This window comes from Vulpes lagopus, chromosome 13 (genome assembly GCF_018345385.1).
Source record: "Vulpes lagopus strain Blue_001 chromosome 13, ASM1834538v1, whole genome shotgun sequence".
NCBI lineage: Eukaryota > Metazoa > Chordata > Mammalia > Carnivora > Canidae > Vulpes > Vulpes lagopus.
The window spans coordinates 29,042,461-29,059,646 of NC_054836.1; the positions used below are offsets into that span (position 1 = coordinate 29,042,461).

A 17,186-nucleotide genomic window follows, 5' to 3' on the forward strand; every position below is an offset into this window, starting at 1 on the left:
TTTTAATCTCTATATTTTTTTAAGATTTTAATTTAGTTATTTGAGAGAGAAAGCATGTGAATGGAGGGGAGGAAGAGGGAAAGAATCTCAAGCTGACTCCCTGCTGAGCATGGAGTCCTACCACAGGGCTTTTGTTGTCACCACCCTGAGATCATGACCTCAGCCAAAACCAAGAGTCGGACGTTTAACCAACTGAGCCACCTAGGCATCCTCATGTATATGTTCTGAAATAACTTATAACTTATAATAATTGTTTGCTGTGCAAGATCATCTTAAATGGCAGCAGTACTACTAAAGCAGTTATTTTACTACATTTTACTTTTTTGTCTTTGTCTACATTTTTAGAGCTGGGGGTTCTCAAAGCATGTTCCTAGAAATGCAATACTGGGAACATCTGGGAACCTGTTAGAACCATAAATTCTTGGGCTCCATCTCAGACCTAATGAAATAGAAAGACAGGGTATGATGCTCATCAATCAGGAGTAAGCAAGCCTTTCAGCTGATTCTAATATATACTTAAGTTTGACAACTACTAACTAGCTTAGATTTGCTACTCTTTTCAGCAAATTTCAGATATTTGTATTTGAATGCAAAATATTCAATTTCTTGCATATGATAAAGTTTAATGACATAAAGATGAAAATCACATACTCTTACAATTATTCAAATATTTTCCATAGCTGTAGTTATATCTTCAAACTTTTATGCTGTGTGTTTAATTTCTTTCTGTTAAAAACAAAAACAAAAACAAAACATCAACATATTCTTGGAGAGTAATAGCACCAAGAGACAGAATAAGAGCTTTCAGTTATCAGCCCCCAGCCCCACACCTGCCCCCAGAACACTGAAAATGACAACCACTGATAGAGGAGTACCTTTGTGAGAGTCAGTCCAGTGAAGTTTTGGCACAACAGCAGAGCAAAAATCCGAAAATAGAGGGAGGAGGGCAAGAACAATTGACTTCATCTGCACTCCCCTTCCCTAAGAACCAACAGCAAGGACCCTCAGCAGGGAGATTTCTCTCACCAGAGAGTGTTGTGAGGGTGCAGTTTCCCCAGCCTTGCCCCCACTGCAGGAGACGCCACTTCTTTTTTGCCTCACCCAGAATACTGAGGGCATTGGCCCAGCTGGCTGGTGATGGAGGCTGGGAGCAGGAAGGAGAGGCAAGGCCTCAGAGCCAAAATGCGCTTGGAACTCAGCAGAAAAGTATGGAACCTTCAAAGCACGGACACATCAGGCCTGCCCACAAGCGGTTTGTTAAACCTCAACTGGGGAAACCCCAAGTGGCCCAAGGTGCACCCATAACACCTTGTCCCAACAGCACTCCCCCGGGAGCTTGCTCTTGTGTGGGGCCTGGATGGGGGCCGGGGCGGAGGCGGGGTAGGGAGCCTGAGCCACCAGTCCCTGAGTGCAGACTGCCAGGTCAACTCTGCAGTATCACAGGAAGGCACACAAATTTCAGGATTCCAGGGCACTGCTCTAGGGAAAACACACAGAAGCCTCTCAATAGCCAGCCAGGATTTGCGGATGGAGAGAAGGCCTACAATCAAGAATTAGCTCCCTCTCCCCGCCCCAACATGTGGGGACTGGGCCATCTATAGAAAAGCTCTGAGAGAGCCTTAGACTCCCTACCTGGGGTGCCTGAAGACAGTGAGTAGAGAGTGGAGTTGACTTCTTCAAGTGCAGTCTGGGGATTGGGAAGCAGCCATGTATGCTCTTAGCAGAGGTCTGGGAGTGGCCCTGCCTGCTCCGGACACTCAGGGGGACATGCCCATCCAGTCCACAGGCCCACAGACCAGCTTGCCAACATCCCTCAACTGCAGATACTGAAAAGCAGCCCTGTAATTCAGTTCTAGTCCCTCTCAGCTACGACTTTTTGGTAAACCTGCATGTTTGTAGTTCCACATTTTGAGGTTTACACTTACCAAGAATGATTTTTGTTGTTTCCGACACTGTTTATACCAATTTTCGTTTTTTATTATAATTACATAATTTAATCGCATGCTGTATAAAAGGCAAAATATGATTACAGACAGAAAATGATTTTGTTCTATATAAAAATGAAGATGTGGGTAGATTTGATATAAATGCAATGCTGAAACTGCTGTAGAATTATATAATCTTTGCTAGAAAATTACCTGCAAGAAAAATCATTAAAAAGCATTTAACTATTGTAAAAATCTAGACGGATCGTATACTCAGATTGCATTTTAAGTGTCTTTTGGATTTTTATTCCACTTAAAAGAAACTACAAATGGAAATTTTGGATGGATTAGTATGGAATGTGACTTACAAAGGACAGACGTTGTAGAACCCCCAGATCCTTATTCAAAGAAATGATATTAGCCTGGCCTATAAGGGAAGATTGGCTAATTCAATCATATTTATTATAAGTTTTAAGTTAAAATATTTAAAATGCTATGCATCATTTTTATGACATTTTACCTTTCTGTTAAATGTGTAGAAGAACTCCTGTTGTACTTAAATTGGACTACTTCATTTCCTCATTATAATTATTAAATCACTTAATGGTCCCTTTTAGTTCCAAGACAAACACCACACTTTGGCTTCCAAGAGTCTTCAAGACATGGCAGCAGCCACCTCTGCTACAGCCCTTTTTTCATTCACTTCTACCTTCCTCACTATGTTTCGGCACACAGACCTTTCAGGTCTTTGAACACATTAAGTTTTTCTCACCTCAATCTCTTCACTTATAGTTACACCTGCTTGCTGCTCTGTCCATCTCTTTAGTGGCCAGCTCACTTGTGTATTCCTCAGATGTTTTCTTTTTTTTTTTAATTTTTATTTATTTATGATAGTCACACACAGAGAGAGAGAGGCAGAGACACAGGCAGAGGGAGAAGCAGGCTCCATGCACCGGGAGCCCGATGTGGGATTCGATCCCGGGTCTCCAGGATCGCGCCCTGGGCCAAAGGCAGGCGCCAAACCGCTGTGCTACCCAGGGATCCCCAGATGTTTTCTTAAATGCATCTTCTTTTCTAGTCTTTCCCTGGCCATGAGATCTAAAGTTGTCCTTATTCTAGCTCATAATAACTTAGTTTTCTTTCATTGAATTTATCATAATTCTGAAAACAAAATCTGTATTTGTGCATTTGTTTTTTAAGGCTTCTCTCTACCATTAAACTCCCAAGTTCTAATAATGAAGTGATCTCTTCAACTCATTCCTGTAATTCCTGAACAAAAAAAAAGAGGGGGGGACTTAGTTTTGTTTATTAATTAAACAAATGAAGAATCAACTATGAGGACAAAAATAATGCATATGTGATATGGTGGTGATGCAGCGTGTGGACAGTTTTCTTCCTGGGATTTTTGAGATTATCTATAGTTTTTTCAAGTGCAAAATCAGGATGGTTTTTATTAATACCAGTTGCTTTTTATTAATTTCTATAATCTGTGCTTCTAATTTCCAGCTATTCAGCCTTTCGTGACAATTCTCTCTCACCTTACTATTAATGTAAAGTTAGCAATTACAAAGATTTCTTCTATCTAGTTCACTGCCAATCCTCAAACAGTATTTGGCACATAGTAGGTGCTATAAAATTATGCTGTTATTGAAGGACAACCACTCCACAAGAATATCTATTTTCAGAGTTAATTAGGTTTCCCTTTTCTTCCTAGGCAGACAGAGTTCCTTCCCCAGCTTCCTTAAAATTAGGCACAGCTAAATGATTAAAATATAACCAAGGGGTTATGAATGGAACATTTTCCGGACCTGGCCCATAAATATCCTCTTCCTACAACCTACTCTTTCTTTCTCACTCAGTTGTTGACTAGATAGGGTGCTGAGTAGTTACAGTGTGGTGCCACAAGATAGAAGGAGCCTGGGTCACTGACTGGCCAAATGGACTAGAACCTCGCCCCAAATATTAACCTGTGCTGTTGTGCTGTTGTATTATGTGAGGGAAGAACTAATTTTTAATTGTCGTCAGACCACTGATATTTTGGGATTGTTTGTGCCAATACTCAACCCACTCTAATAAAAGGGGTATATAATAATGTACATGAAGAAAATATTTATTTCTTTCCATCATAGGTTTTTCTAAAAATTTGAAGCAGTGTGTAAAGTGTAAAACACTAATGGTCAATAAATGGAGAGAAATAGTTGAAATAATGGAAACTATGACAGTATTGTCAAACTTTGAGATCACCTTGTAACTAGCAGGTAGTGAGGTTCCAAGAGCTAATTTCAAGTACAAAGTATATGCCATCTTAATCTTTCCCATTCTGGCAATAACAAAAAGTTGAAATGTCCCCTCATCTTTTCCATACTCTAATTCCACACTTCTTATATATTCAGGAATAGCTTGAGATAAATAATTATTTCATTTTATTGTTTTTTGGATTTACTGATTGAGGCAGAAATACAAGTTCCTAAATAGAAGGAGGCCTTACTGAATGGTAGCCAACACTTGAACTCTTTGATTGCTCTGATTGTAACCCTGAGTGTTGAGTCTTTGGCCCACTGGGAAGCCAGTCCCAGGGAGGGATGCCTAAATACCCCACCTTCCGATGTTTTACTCACTGAAAGAGTCTCCAAATCAAATGAAACAAGACCATTTTAAAATAAGCTCAATTAAAATACACATTATTTATTTAGTTATGGTTTACTTCAAAATCATAAATATATTTTATTATATATTATTTTATTAGGTTCTAAAGTTTGCATTTCAAATTTAATACTTTAATATATCTTGTGATTACCTATGTAATATAAAGTAGAGTTCTAACAAAATTTTCTCTTCCTGGGAAACTAATTTTTAAACATTAAGCAATTTGCAATCTAAACTAAGCAATCTATATTTTTCCAGTGAATCTTGTGCCACATTTATACTGATTTCAGCTATGTGTCTCTCTACTCTAATTCATTCATCTCTTCATTTCATGATACCATTCTATTTTCATTTCCAATCCACTTGTGACATGTCTAATTTGGTAAAACAGTTCTCCGACTTTTTTTTTTTTTATTAAAATTGACTTTCTTTGTCATATGTATTTAGAGTAAGTTTTTCAAGTTTGTCATAAAATCCAGCTCTGCATTAGTTATAGGTTAAATGTGTAAATTAATTTATGTATTATATTAAGCTATCTCACCTAAGAATAGGAAATGTCTCTGTTCTGATCCTTTATGTCTCTGTAGAGAGTTATAACATTTTGTATATGTAGCTCTTGGATATTCTTTATTAATTCTTAGATATTTTAAGTTTTTTATTGCTGTTTTTAGAAATCCATTGATTATTATTGCTATAATGGGATACCATTAAATATTTAAGTTGTCTTTATATTTGGCAATTTTGCTATTCTTCATATGTAATCCTAATATATTTTAAATTAGGATATCACATTTTGTATTTATGGGTTTTATCTTTTGTTTTTCTGGTGTTTTTCACTCTACATTGTTTGTTTGCAATTCTCTTTACAATAATTTTATGAAATCAATTTTGCAATAGACCTGGATCAAGTCTTTTCAATAACCCAGTATTTGGTTTTGCCAACATTCTCTATTTTTTCTTATCCTTTGCTATATTTCCCACCTTATTTTTATTAGTTACCCCTCTCATTTCTTTGGGTTTTAGCTATTTCTCCTTTTTCAACAACTTGAGTTCTGCATTTATTACATCTCTTTCTTTATATCAGTTTCTCAACTCAGCACTATTGAAATTTTGAGCTATATAATTATTTCTCGTGTGTTTAGGGGCTTGCTTTGTGTACTGGGAGTGTTAGCAGCCTCTATCCACGAGCTGCCAATAGCAATCCCCTTTCAGTCATGACAATCAAATGTATGTGCAAACATTGCAAGTATCTCCTGTGAGGGGGGAAGAATTATCTGCTGTGGGGACCACTGGAAACTGACTAAAAGCTTACAAAATTTGAAAAGTGTTCAATCAAGAAAATCTACGAAACCTCAGGGTAGGACAAGCCATGAAAGCAAGCACCTTCACTGTCAGGGAAACTGATTTGATTTAGAGTGGAAAGTAGAAAAACTCCATGACCCAGAGAGTTATCTAAAACAAGAGCAATCTCAGTGGCAAATGGATAAGGAAAGCCAGTGTCACAGCTTGCCTGAGTCTGCAAAACTGATTAAGGCAAACAACTAACCTTCCAACTAGCCAGAAATTCCATAGATCTTGGGAATGAGATAGCCATAATGGGCCTTGATAATTTACTACATATCCCTGGCTGTCTAAAAGGTTATATGCGTGTGCAAGGCTGCACACCTGTTCAGAAAAGACCAAAATGGGTCCTAATAGTCTATACATGTTTGGCTTAAGTGAGAATTCTTATGCGTGGCCAAAAGAGACAAAATAAGGGTCAGCCCATATTAAAAGCTGAATGCTTAAAGTTTTGGGGTATTCAACAATGAACACACAGATCCAGTGGCAAAGGGAGGAAGACGCACTGGCTCAAACTTACTGAGCACAAACTGATCAATCATGCTAACACAGGGGTGATCCCTAGGAGGCCAGGATTAAGATAAAAACAAGAATTAAAAAGACAAAAAAAGCAAAACTGAGTTAACAGTACCCATATACTCCAGGAGAGAAGGCTCCACATAATTAGTGTTCACAAGTCACTTAGCAAACACAGGGACGACCATAACCACTGTAAGTGAATCCAAATCCAAATTCTTACAATAAATTATATAAAATATCTAGTTCCCAACAAAAAAATTAGCAGACATACAGAGGGATTCCAAACTGTGGCACATACATTGCAGAAAAATTGTCTTAGATGTGGTTCAGATGTTATTAAACTCTCTGACAAGTTTCAGATGTTGAACTTAGCAGAACAAAACTTCACAAAAGCTATTTTAAACATGTCAAAAGAACTAAAGTAGAGTATGAATAAAGGAAAATATAATAATAATGGCTCTTTAAATAGAAAATACCAATTACAAATCTAGAAATTGTAAAAAGAGGACCAACTGGAAATTCTGGAGTTAAAAAGGATATTAACCAAAACAAACACACATAAAATACACTAAAGGGACCCAAGAGAATGGCATTATTCATAATATTCAAAGACTCAAAACAATCTAAATGTCCATTAACCAGTGAATGGCTAAACAATATGTGATATGTCCATATAGTGGGATACTACTTATCATTAAAAGAGAATACAGTATTCATGCAGTTCATATGGGTGACTTCAAAAATATTATATGAAGTGAAATAAGCCAGATGTAAAAAAAGACTATATGATATACGTATAATTTCTTATATGAAATATCCACAAAAGGTAGAACTTAGAAGAAAGATTAGTTGTTGCAAAGAGCTGAGGGAAGAAGCCAGAATCGACTACAGATGGGCATGAGTATTCTTGTTTAGGTAATGAAAATCCTCTAAAATTGGCTGTATTTAGTAAAATTGTTGAAAGGTTTACTTTAAAGGGTGAATTAGGTTGTATGTAAGTTACATGACAGTAAAGCTGTTAAAAACATTATTATGCATATTTATATCAAAGATAAATAGGAGGACTTTTATAGATCAAATACATTACATTTTTCTTGAAAATAATAGTAACTGTCATAGTACTCATAATGATTGTATATTTAGCCTGAATTTTGTATGATTATTTAAGGCTCTTTAAATATATAAACACATTATTTATAGCAATAAGAGAAAAAATAATACCATCATGATACAGATAAGTAAATGGACACTTAAAAAAATACTGCTAAAGGATCATTGCTCAGGTAGCTTGACATCCTAAATTCATGGATTCACTCAATGCCTTTTATAATCTACTAGTGGTGTGTGTGTGTGTGCATGATAGAGAAAGACATGAGATTAATACTGATAGCTTGTGTTAAATGGAATATAATTTTTTACACAATATATTTTAAGAATTCATAACTACCAGGTAATATATGTACACGTATATACACATATATATGTACACACATGTATAAAATCACTGTTAAAATAGTTAATTACTTAGGGATTAAAACTACAGTAACTATTTTAATTGCCAAATGATATTTTGCTTACAGTCTAAGATTTTTCAAGAAATTAGGTAAAAAGTTAGCCCTTTAACTTATTAACCACTTGAAAGTCAGAGTAGCATTTTTCATAGACTTCAGACCTAAGCATAAATTATAAAATAATGTCTATTTGTAAAAACCTAATAGGTTATAATATTTTAACACATATCTCAAAATAATATAAAATGTGATGCATCAATTTCACATTTTAGCTAATGTGGAGCTTTAGCCTATACTCTAACACATAACTATCTTACAAACCACTCTACCCTCTATTTTAGTAACATGAATAGTCAAATCAATTACAAAGAAAAAGTTTCTTTCCTTTGTTTAACACATGAAAAATTTATCTATTGCTGATTCTCTGACTTTGAATAAATTCATAAGCTTTATTATTGCCCATTAGAAGAGATGTTTTGCTGACACAAAAGTCAAATAAATTATTTATAATCAGTAAATCTTCATAGCATAAGAGTTTAAACACAGTGATTATTCTGGACTGGTTAAGAGAACAGTTAGTGTAAAATCTTACCACGCCAATGGAAAAGTAATTATTGATGATACTGTAAGGCACTGGGTCTCCCTTCTCATCTTTGTCATTAGGTATGACTTCAAACTTCCACCTGTCCAACATGATTTCTGTGCTGTTTTCAATGTCTTTTAGGATTTTCATCAGATTCTCACCTTCATAACCTAATGAAAAAAAATATCTTGAGAAAAAATATAACAAAATAACAAAAGCTGTATTTATATACATTTTAGAGTGTGTGTATGTCTCATTCTAAAGCCAAAAAATGCATTTTATTTTTTTTTATTGTTTTTTTTTTTTAAATTTTTTTTATTATTATTTATTTATGATAGTTACAGAGAGAGAGAGAGAGAGAGAGAGACAGAGACACAGGCAGAGGGACAAGCAGGCTCCATGCACCGGGAGCCCGATGTGGGATTCGATCCCGGGTCTCCAGGATCGCGCCCTGGGCCAAAGGCAGGCGCCGAACCGCTGCACCACCCAGGGATCCCCAAAAAATGCATTTTAAAACAAATTCTAACACAGAAAAAGAACTATAATCATAAGATCATACAAATATTTTAGTTATAGCTTTAATGTGCAACTCATACCACTCTCCTGTGGTGCAAATTCTCAGTATAGTCAAATGCCAAATCAGCATCTCCACTGCATACCCCTACAAAATTTATATCTATGTATTCAAAATGAAATTAATGATCTGCTTCCATATCTGCTTCCTGTTAACTCCCTTTCAGACAGGCAACACCCTCTACCTAGTTGCAGAAGTAAAAAGCCTGGATGTGATTTCAGACTCTTCCCTTTTCATCCCTCCCTGGTCCTCACACTTTGCCCTCTAGTGATACAGAAAAATTTTCAGGTTAAGTAGAAGGTCCTTCTTTTTTCATTTTATGCCATATCATCTCTTATTCTATATCCAGAGTATCCTTTTCTTTTGGCTGCCTTGTTTCTGCTCCTGCTGCAAATTTTATATTTGATAGTACTTCTTTCCAGAAGCCACCCTTCCTACAGTTCCACAGCACGCAGTTCTACAAACTAGCCCTACCTTAACAACTAGTACCCTGCCTTAGAGTTTTGTTTTGTTTTGTTTTGCTTTTATTCATGAGAGACACAAGCGGAAGGAGAAGTAGGATCCCCACAGGGAGCCTGATGTGGAACTCGATCCCAGGACCCCGGGATCATGCCCTGAGCCAAAGGCAGACATCCAATCACTAAGCCCCCCAGGTGCCCTGCATAGAGTTATTTGCATCTTTCTCACTACAAGCTTCTTTTCCCAAGTCTGCCCTAGAGTAAATGCTTAACAAATCTAGTTTTAATGAATCTACTGCAGATCATCAACATGGCTTGAAAATAAAGTTATTCCTTAATATTATATTTTCTCTTAAATGTATCTATCTATATAACATTATAGTTCAGACTGTAGCCTAATCCTGGTTGTGTTATTTAATGTTCGTTTTTACCCTCCCTAAATAATGCCTTCCTCTGTAAAAATTTCTGTTTATTGTGAAAATTAAATGAGAAAATGCATAAAAGTTCTCAGTACGTGAAGCATAGGAATAGAAAGTTTTCAACCGTATAATGATGACATTCGAAATACTGTACGAAGTTAAATAATATATCTTATTCTACACACAGATACATACACAGATTCTTGAATTGATATTTTAAGTTGGAACAATATTTTCATAGATTTTTTTCTGTGTCCAACTTTGTCGATATTTTAATAATGTATTCGTTGAACGAGTAAATGCCAGAGGCTATGAGTCCTCATTAGAGGTGTTAGCACACATAACACTGTAAAACTAATTGGGTTAAAAGAAAAAAAAAAAAAAAGAAGAGGCACTGTACTATGCCAACATTCTCTAAGGATAAATAAATTACTTAATGGTTATTTGTTGAATTAACTATTAGAAGTTCAAGGCACCCAGAATACAGGAGTGCCTATTTAGGCACCCACTATTATCTTTTATCTTACACAGGTAAAATAATTATGTACTAGCTAATACATACAGCAGAGCACAACAAACAATGACTAGACAGATAAAAGTATTAAAAGCACCAAATATTATTTTTTAAAAATGTCATATTGTATTTTTGTAGCATAATTCAAAAACAATGAATATACACAATAATGTGTAGAACTATACTCAGTACAAACACCGAATTACTTAAAGTATGAGATTATAATAACAAAACTTACAAATATCTCACATTTTTAATAGTTCTACCCTCATTCTCAGAGTTTAATTTCTTCTAAGTTTTTAATTTCTTTTAAAAATAATAAATTTTAGCCTCCAAATAAATTTTATATATATTTTCCCCATTGAACTGAATAAAAAGTTAAGTATATTCCCCTCTTTTGCAAATTCTACTAATTAGAAAATAAGTATGATGATTTTCAGACATAAATGAATTTACATATATTAACATAACAGTATAATATAGCATGGAAGTATACTACAATATATAACAAAATATAACATGATATCAATATATACACTCAGCATATACACAAGCAAATAACAGTTATTTAAATAAAATTTTAAGTTTGTCCCCACCTATATCAAATTAATAGCAGCATAGTTCAGTATAACACTAGAAAAATGTAGGAACAGCAACTGACTGGGAGAGAATAAAGCAGGAATGGATTTAGTGAAAATTAATTACTACAGCTAGATTCCAGTAGTGCCACTCACCTTAAAATCGTTAGCACTGGTTATGTTCTCAAAGTTTTTATGGATTAGCATGAAAGAGGCTAATATCAATCAGCCTTCTAGCCAAATAGAAATGGAAAGAGGTAAGCCATAAATCTATTTTGAGAATCACAACATCTGCAGTTCAGAGCTAATTTCCAAAGGTGACAAATTCCAAATTGCAGTCCCCAATTTAACAAATATTTACAGCCTACCTGTTTGCATTTACCTATGCTCAAGTTTGTTAAATAACGATTCATAACTGTAAATAGGATTCCAAAACTCAAGAAGATCATGTATTTTTTTTTTAAAGACATGTTAAACTAACTAAATATACAAGTAAAAGCTTATGCCCAGGAAAAAAAAAATGATGGTGTTTTGCTTCCATTATTTTGATTTAAACCTTTAATCACTCTAGGCTAAGAAACAAAATAAAAACATAATTAATATTTATTTTCTATGGGATGCCTGGGTGGCTCAGTGGTTGAGCGGGTTGAGCGGGTCTGTCTGCCTTCAGCTCAGGACATGATCCTGGGATCCGGGATGGAGTTCTGCATGGGGGTCTCTGCGGAGAACCTGCCTCTCCCTCTGCCTCTGTCTCTTTCTGTGTGCATCTCTCATGAATAAATAAATTAAAAAAATATAATTTCTGTGTAAAGGTATGACGTTATTACAAATCTATATAAAACGTGATAGAAATTTTTAAAAAGGAAAGCAAGTCACATAAAGGAAAGCAACAATCTAGATTTGTCAGTGTATGCTTACACCCTTACTCTTCATGAAACATTTTTCCTGCAATAATCTTAAATTTTAGAGAGATTAATTACTGCTAGAAAAATTGAAAAGATAATGTAAATTAAGTATTTGCAAATGCCCTAGGACTTCCTACATTCTTACAGCCTTATATTTTCCCAAACATATTCTTGTAGAAAATAAATTTCAATATATTCCAGTGAACTAAATGATTATTGGTTGAATCAAGACCTTTATAAGCATGATGATAATAGCTACAACTACATAAAGTACTCAGCACAAACACTAGGTAAACAATGTGATGGTTTGGTATAAGAAGCTACAAGACAGGCACTATCATTTTTTCAAACTCTAATGAGGAATCTGAAGCACACAGTAAGTAAGCAACTTGCTCAAAGATAGTTGCACACCTGGCAAGAAATAATCACACTTCACAGCATGTTAATTTTTAATAAACTTTACCACATCGCATCTCCATTTTCCTAATCACTGGACTTAAGCATTTTGCAGTCCCCCTTAATACCTTGGTTTCCCCAAAGCCCCTATTCAATCCACCAACAGGATCTACCAGTCCTTCCTTAAAAATAGAGCCCCACTTTATCTACCTGACCCATTCCATTACCAGTACCCTGGTCCAGCACCTTTTTTTTTTTTTTTTTTTTTTTTTTTAATTAACTTTAATTGGTGTTTAATTTACCAACATACAGAAAAACACCCAGTGCTCATCCCGTCAAGTGTCCACCTCAGTGCCCGTCACCCATTCCCCTCCAACACCCGCCCTCCTCCCCTTCCACCACCCCTAGTTCGTTTCCCCGAGTTAGGAGTCTTTATGTTCTGTCTCCCTTCCTGATATTTCCCAACATTTCTTTTCCCTTCCTTTATATTCCCTTTCACTATTATTCATATTCCCCAAATGAATGAGAACATACACTGTTTGTCCTTCTCCGATTGACTTATTTCACTCAGCATAATACCCTCCAGTTCCATCCACGTTGAAGCAAATGGTGGGTATTTGTCGTTTCTAATTGCTGAGTAATATTCCATTGTATACATAAACCACATCTTCTTTATCCATTCATCTTTCGATGGACACCGAGGCTCCTTCCACAGTTTGGCTATTGTGGCCATTGCTGATAGAAACATCGGGGTGCAGGTGTCCCGACGTTTCATTGCATCTGAATCTTTGGGGTAAATCCCCAACAGTGCAATTGCTGGGTCGTAGGGCAGGTCTATTTTTAACTCTTTGAGGAACCTCCACACAGTTTTCCAGAGTGGCTGCACCAGTTCACATTCCCACCAACAGTGTAAGAGGGTTCCCTTTTCTCCGCATCCTCTCCAACATTTGTTGTTTCCTGCCTTGTTAATTTTCCCCATTCTCACTGGTGTGAGGTGGTATCTCATTGTGGTTTTGATTTGTATTTCCCTGATGGCAAGTGATGCAGAGCATTTTCTCATGTGCATGTTGGCCATGTCCATGTCTTCCTCTGTGAGATTTCTCTTCATGTCTTTTGCCCATTTCATGATTGGATTGTTTGTTTCTTTGGTGTTGAGTTTAATAAGTTCTTTATAGATTTTGGAAACTAGCCCTTTATCTGATATGTCATTTGCAAATATCTTCTCCCATTCTGTAGGTTGTCTTTTAGTTTTGTTGACTGTATCCTTTGCTGTGCAAAAGCTTCTTATCTTGATGAAGTCCCAATAGTTCATTTTTGCTTTTGTTTCTTTTGCCTTCGTGGATGTATCTTGCAAGAAGTTACTGTGGCCAAGTTCAAAAAGGGTGTTGCCTGTGTTCTCCTCTAGGATTTTGATGGAATCTTGTCTCACATTTAGATCTCTCATCCATTTTGAGTTTATCTTTGTGTATGGTGAAAGAGAGTGGTCCAGTTTCATTCTTCTGCATGTGGATGTCCAATTTTCCCAGCACCATTTATTGAAGAGACTGTCTTTCTTCCAATGGATAGTCTTTCCTCCTTTATCGAATATTAGATGGCCGTACATTTCAGGGTCCACTTCTGGGTTCTCTATTCTGTTCCATTGATCTATGTGTCTGTTTTTGTGCCAGTACCACACTGTCTTGATGACCACAGCTTTGTAATACAACCTGAAATCTGGCATTGTGATGCCCCCAGCTAAGGTTTTCTTTTTTAAAATTCCCCTGGCTATTCGGGGTCTTTTCTGATTCCACACAAATCTTAAAATAATTTGTTCTAACTCTCTGAAGAAAGTCCATGGTATTTTGATAGGGATTGCATTAAACGTATAAATTGCCCTGGGTAACATTGACATTTTTACAATATTAATTCTGCCAATCCATGAGCATGGAATATTTTTCCATCTCTTTGTGTCTTCCTCAATTTCTTTCAGAAGTGTTCTATAGTTTTTAGGGTATAGATCTTTTACCTCTTTGGTTAGGTTTATTCCTAGGTATCTTATGCTTTTGGGTGCAATTGTAAATGGGATTGACTCCTTAATTTCTCTTTCTTCAGTCTCATTGTTAGTGTATAGAAATGCCATTGATTTCTGGGCATTGATTTTGTATCCTGCCACGCTACCAAATTGCTGTATGAGTTCTAGCAATCTTGGGGTGGAGGCTTTTGGGTTTTCTATGTAGAGTATCATGTCATCGGCGAAGAGGGAGAGTTTGACTTCTTCTTTGCCAATTTGAATGCCTTTAATGTCTTTTTGTTGTCTGATTGCTGAGGCGAGGACTTCCAGAACTATGTTGAACAGCAGTGGTGAGAGTGGACATCCCTGTCTTGTTCCTGATCTTAGGGGAAAGGCTCCCAGTGCTTCCCCATTGAGAATGATATTTGCTGTGGGCTTTTCGTAAATGGCTTTTAAGATGTCGAGGAAAGTTCCCTCTATCCCAACACTCTGAAGGGTTTTGATCAGGAATGGATGCTGTATTTTGTCAAATGCTTTCTCTGCATCTAATGAGAGTATCATATGGTTCTTGGTTTTTCTCTTGCTGATATGATGAATCACATTGATGGTTTTACGAGTGTTGAACCAGCCTTGTGTCCCAGGGATAAATCCTACTTGGTCATGGTGAATAATTTTCTTAATGTGTTGTTGGATCCTATTGGCTAGTATCTTGTTGAGAATTTTTGCATCCATGTTCATCAGGGATATTGGTCTGTAATTCTCCTTTTTGGTGGGGTTTTTGTCTGGTTTCGGAATTAAGGTGATGCTGGCCTCATAGAACGAATTTGGAAGTACTCCATCTCTTTCTATCTTTCCAAACAGCTTTAGTAGAATAGGTATGATTTCTTCTTTAAACGTTTGATAGAATTCCCCTGGGAAGCCATCTGGCCCTGGACTCTTGTGTCTTGGGAGGTTTTTGATGACTGCTTCAATTTCCTCCCTGCTTATTGGCCTGTTCAGGTTTTCTATTTCTTCCTGCTCCAGTTTTGGTAGTTTGTGGCTTTCCAGGAATGCGTCCATTTCTTCTAGATTTCCTAATTTATTGGCGTACAGCTGTTCATAATAGGTTTTTAAAATCGTTTGTATTTCCTTGGTGTTGGTAGTGATGTCCCCTTTCTCATTCATGATTTTATTAATTTGAGTCTTCTCTCTCTTCTTTTTAATAAGGTTGGCTAATGGTTTATCTATCTTATTAATTCTTTCAAAGAACCAACTCCTGGTTCTGTTGATCTGTTCCACAGTTCTTTTGGTCTCGATATCATTGAGTTCTGCTCGAATTTTAATTAACTCTCTTCTTCTGCTGGGGGTGGGGTCTATTTGTTGCTTTTTCTCTAGTTCCTTTATGTGTAAGGTGAGCTTTTGAATTTGAGATCTTTCCAGTTTTTGAATGTATGCTTGTATTGCGATGTATTTCCCCCTCAGGACTGCTTTTGCTGCATCCCAAAGATTTTGAACGGTTGTATCTTCATTTTCATTAGTTTCCATGAATCTTTTTAATTCTTCCTTAATTTCCTGGTTGACCTTTTCATCTTTTAGCAGGATGGTCCTTAACCTCCACGTGTTTGTGGTCCTTCCATATTTCTTGTTGTGATTAAGTTCTAATTTCAAGGCATTATGGTCTGAGAATATACAGGGGACTATCCCGATCTTTTGGTATCGGTTCAGACCCGATTTGTGACCCAGTATGTGGTCTATTCTGGAGAAAGTTCCATGTGCACTTGAGAAGAATGTGTATTCAGTTGAGTTTGGATGTAAAGTTCTGTAGATATCTGTGAAATCCATCTGGTCCAGTGTATCATTTAAAGCTCTCGTTTCTTTGGAGATATTGTGCTTAGAAGACCTATCCAGGGTAGAAAGAGCTAGATTGAAGTCACCAAGTATAAGTGTATTATTATCAAGGTATTTCTTGAGTTTGGTTATTAATTGGTTTAAATATTTGGCAGCTCCCACATTCGGGGCATATATATTGAGGATTGTTAAGTCCTCTTGTTGGATAGATCCTTTGAGTATGAGATAGTGTCCCTCTTCATCTCTCACTATAGTCTTCGGGGTAAATTTTAATTTATCTGATATAAGGATGGCAACCCCTGCTTTCTTTTGAGGACCATTTGAATGGTAAATGGTTCTCCAACCTTTTATTTTCAGGTTGTAGGTGTCCTTCTGTCTAAAATGAGTCTCTTGTAGACAGCAAATAGATGGGTCCTGCTTTTTTATCCAGTCTGAAACCCTGCGCCTTTTGATGGGGTCATTAAGCCCGTTCACATTCAGAGTTACTATTGATAGATATGAGTTTAGTGTCATCATATCTATTCAGTCCTTGTTTTTGTGGATTGTTCCACTGAACTTCTTCTTAAAGGGGAATTTTAAGAGTCCCCCTTAAAATTTCTTGCAGAGCTGGTTTGGAGGTTACATATTCTTTCAGTTCCTGCCTGTCTTGGAAGCTCTTTATCTCTCCTTCCATTTTGAATGAAAGCCTTGCGGGGTAAAGTATTCTTGGTTGCATGTTCTTTTCATTTAGGACCCTGAATATATCCTGCCAGCCCTTTCTGGCCTGCCAGGTCTCTGTGGAGAGGTCTGCTGTTACCCTAATATTCCTCCCCATAAAAGTCAGGGACTTTTTTTCTCTTGCTGCTTTAAGGATCTTCTCCTTATCTTTGGAATTTGCAAGCTTCACTATTAAATGTCGAGGTGTTGAACGGTTTTTGTTGATTTTAGGGGGGGATCTCTCTATTTCCTGGATCTGAATGCCTGTTTCCCTTCCCAGATTCGGAAAGTTTTCAGCTAGGAT

General features: G+C 36.5%; 1 protein-coding gene across 7 annotated transcripts in view; it reads right to left on the reverse strand.

Moving 5' to 3' along the window:
• DGKB (diacylglycerol kinase beta) overlaps positions 1-17,186 on the reverse strand; it is a 704,768-nt gene that overhangs the window by 389,475 nt on the left and 298,107 nt on the right. For all 7 annotated transcript variants that reach the window (XM_041728249.1, XM_041728247.1, XM_041728246.1 and 4 more), the window contains one exon: positions 8,535-8,695. In XM_041728249.1, coding sequence (XP_041584183.1) covers positions 8,535-8,695 — 161 coding nt within the window. The remainder of the gene's footprint in view (positions 1-8,534; positions 8,696-17,186) is intronic.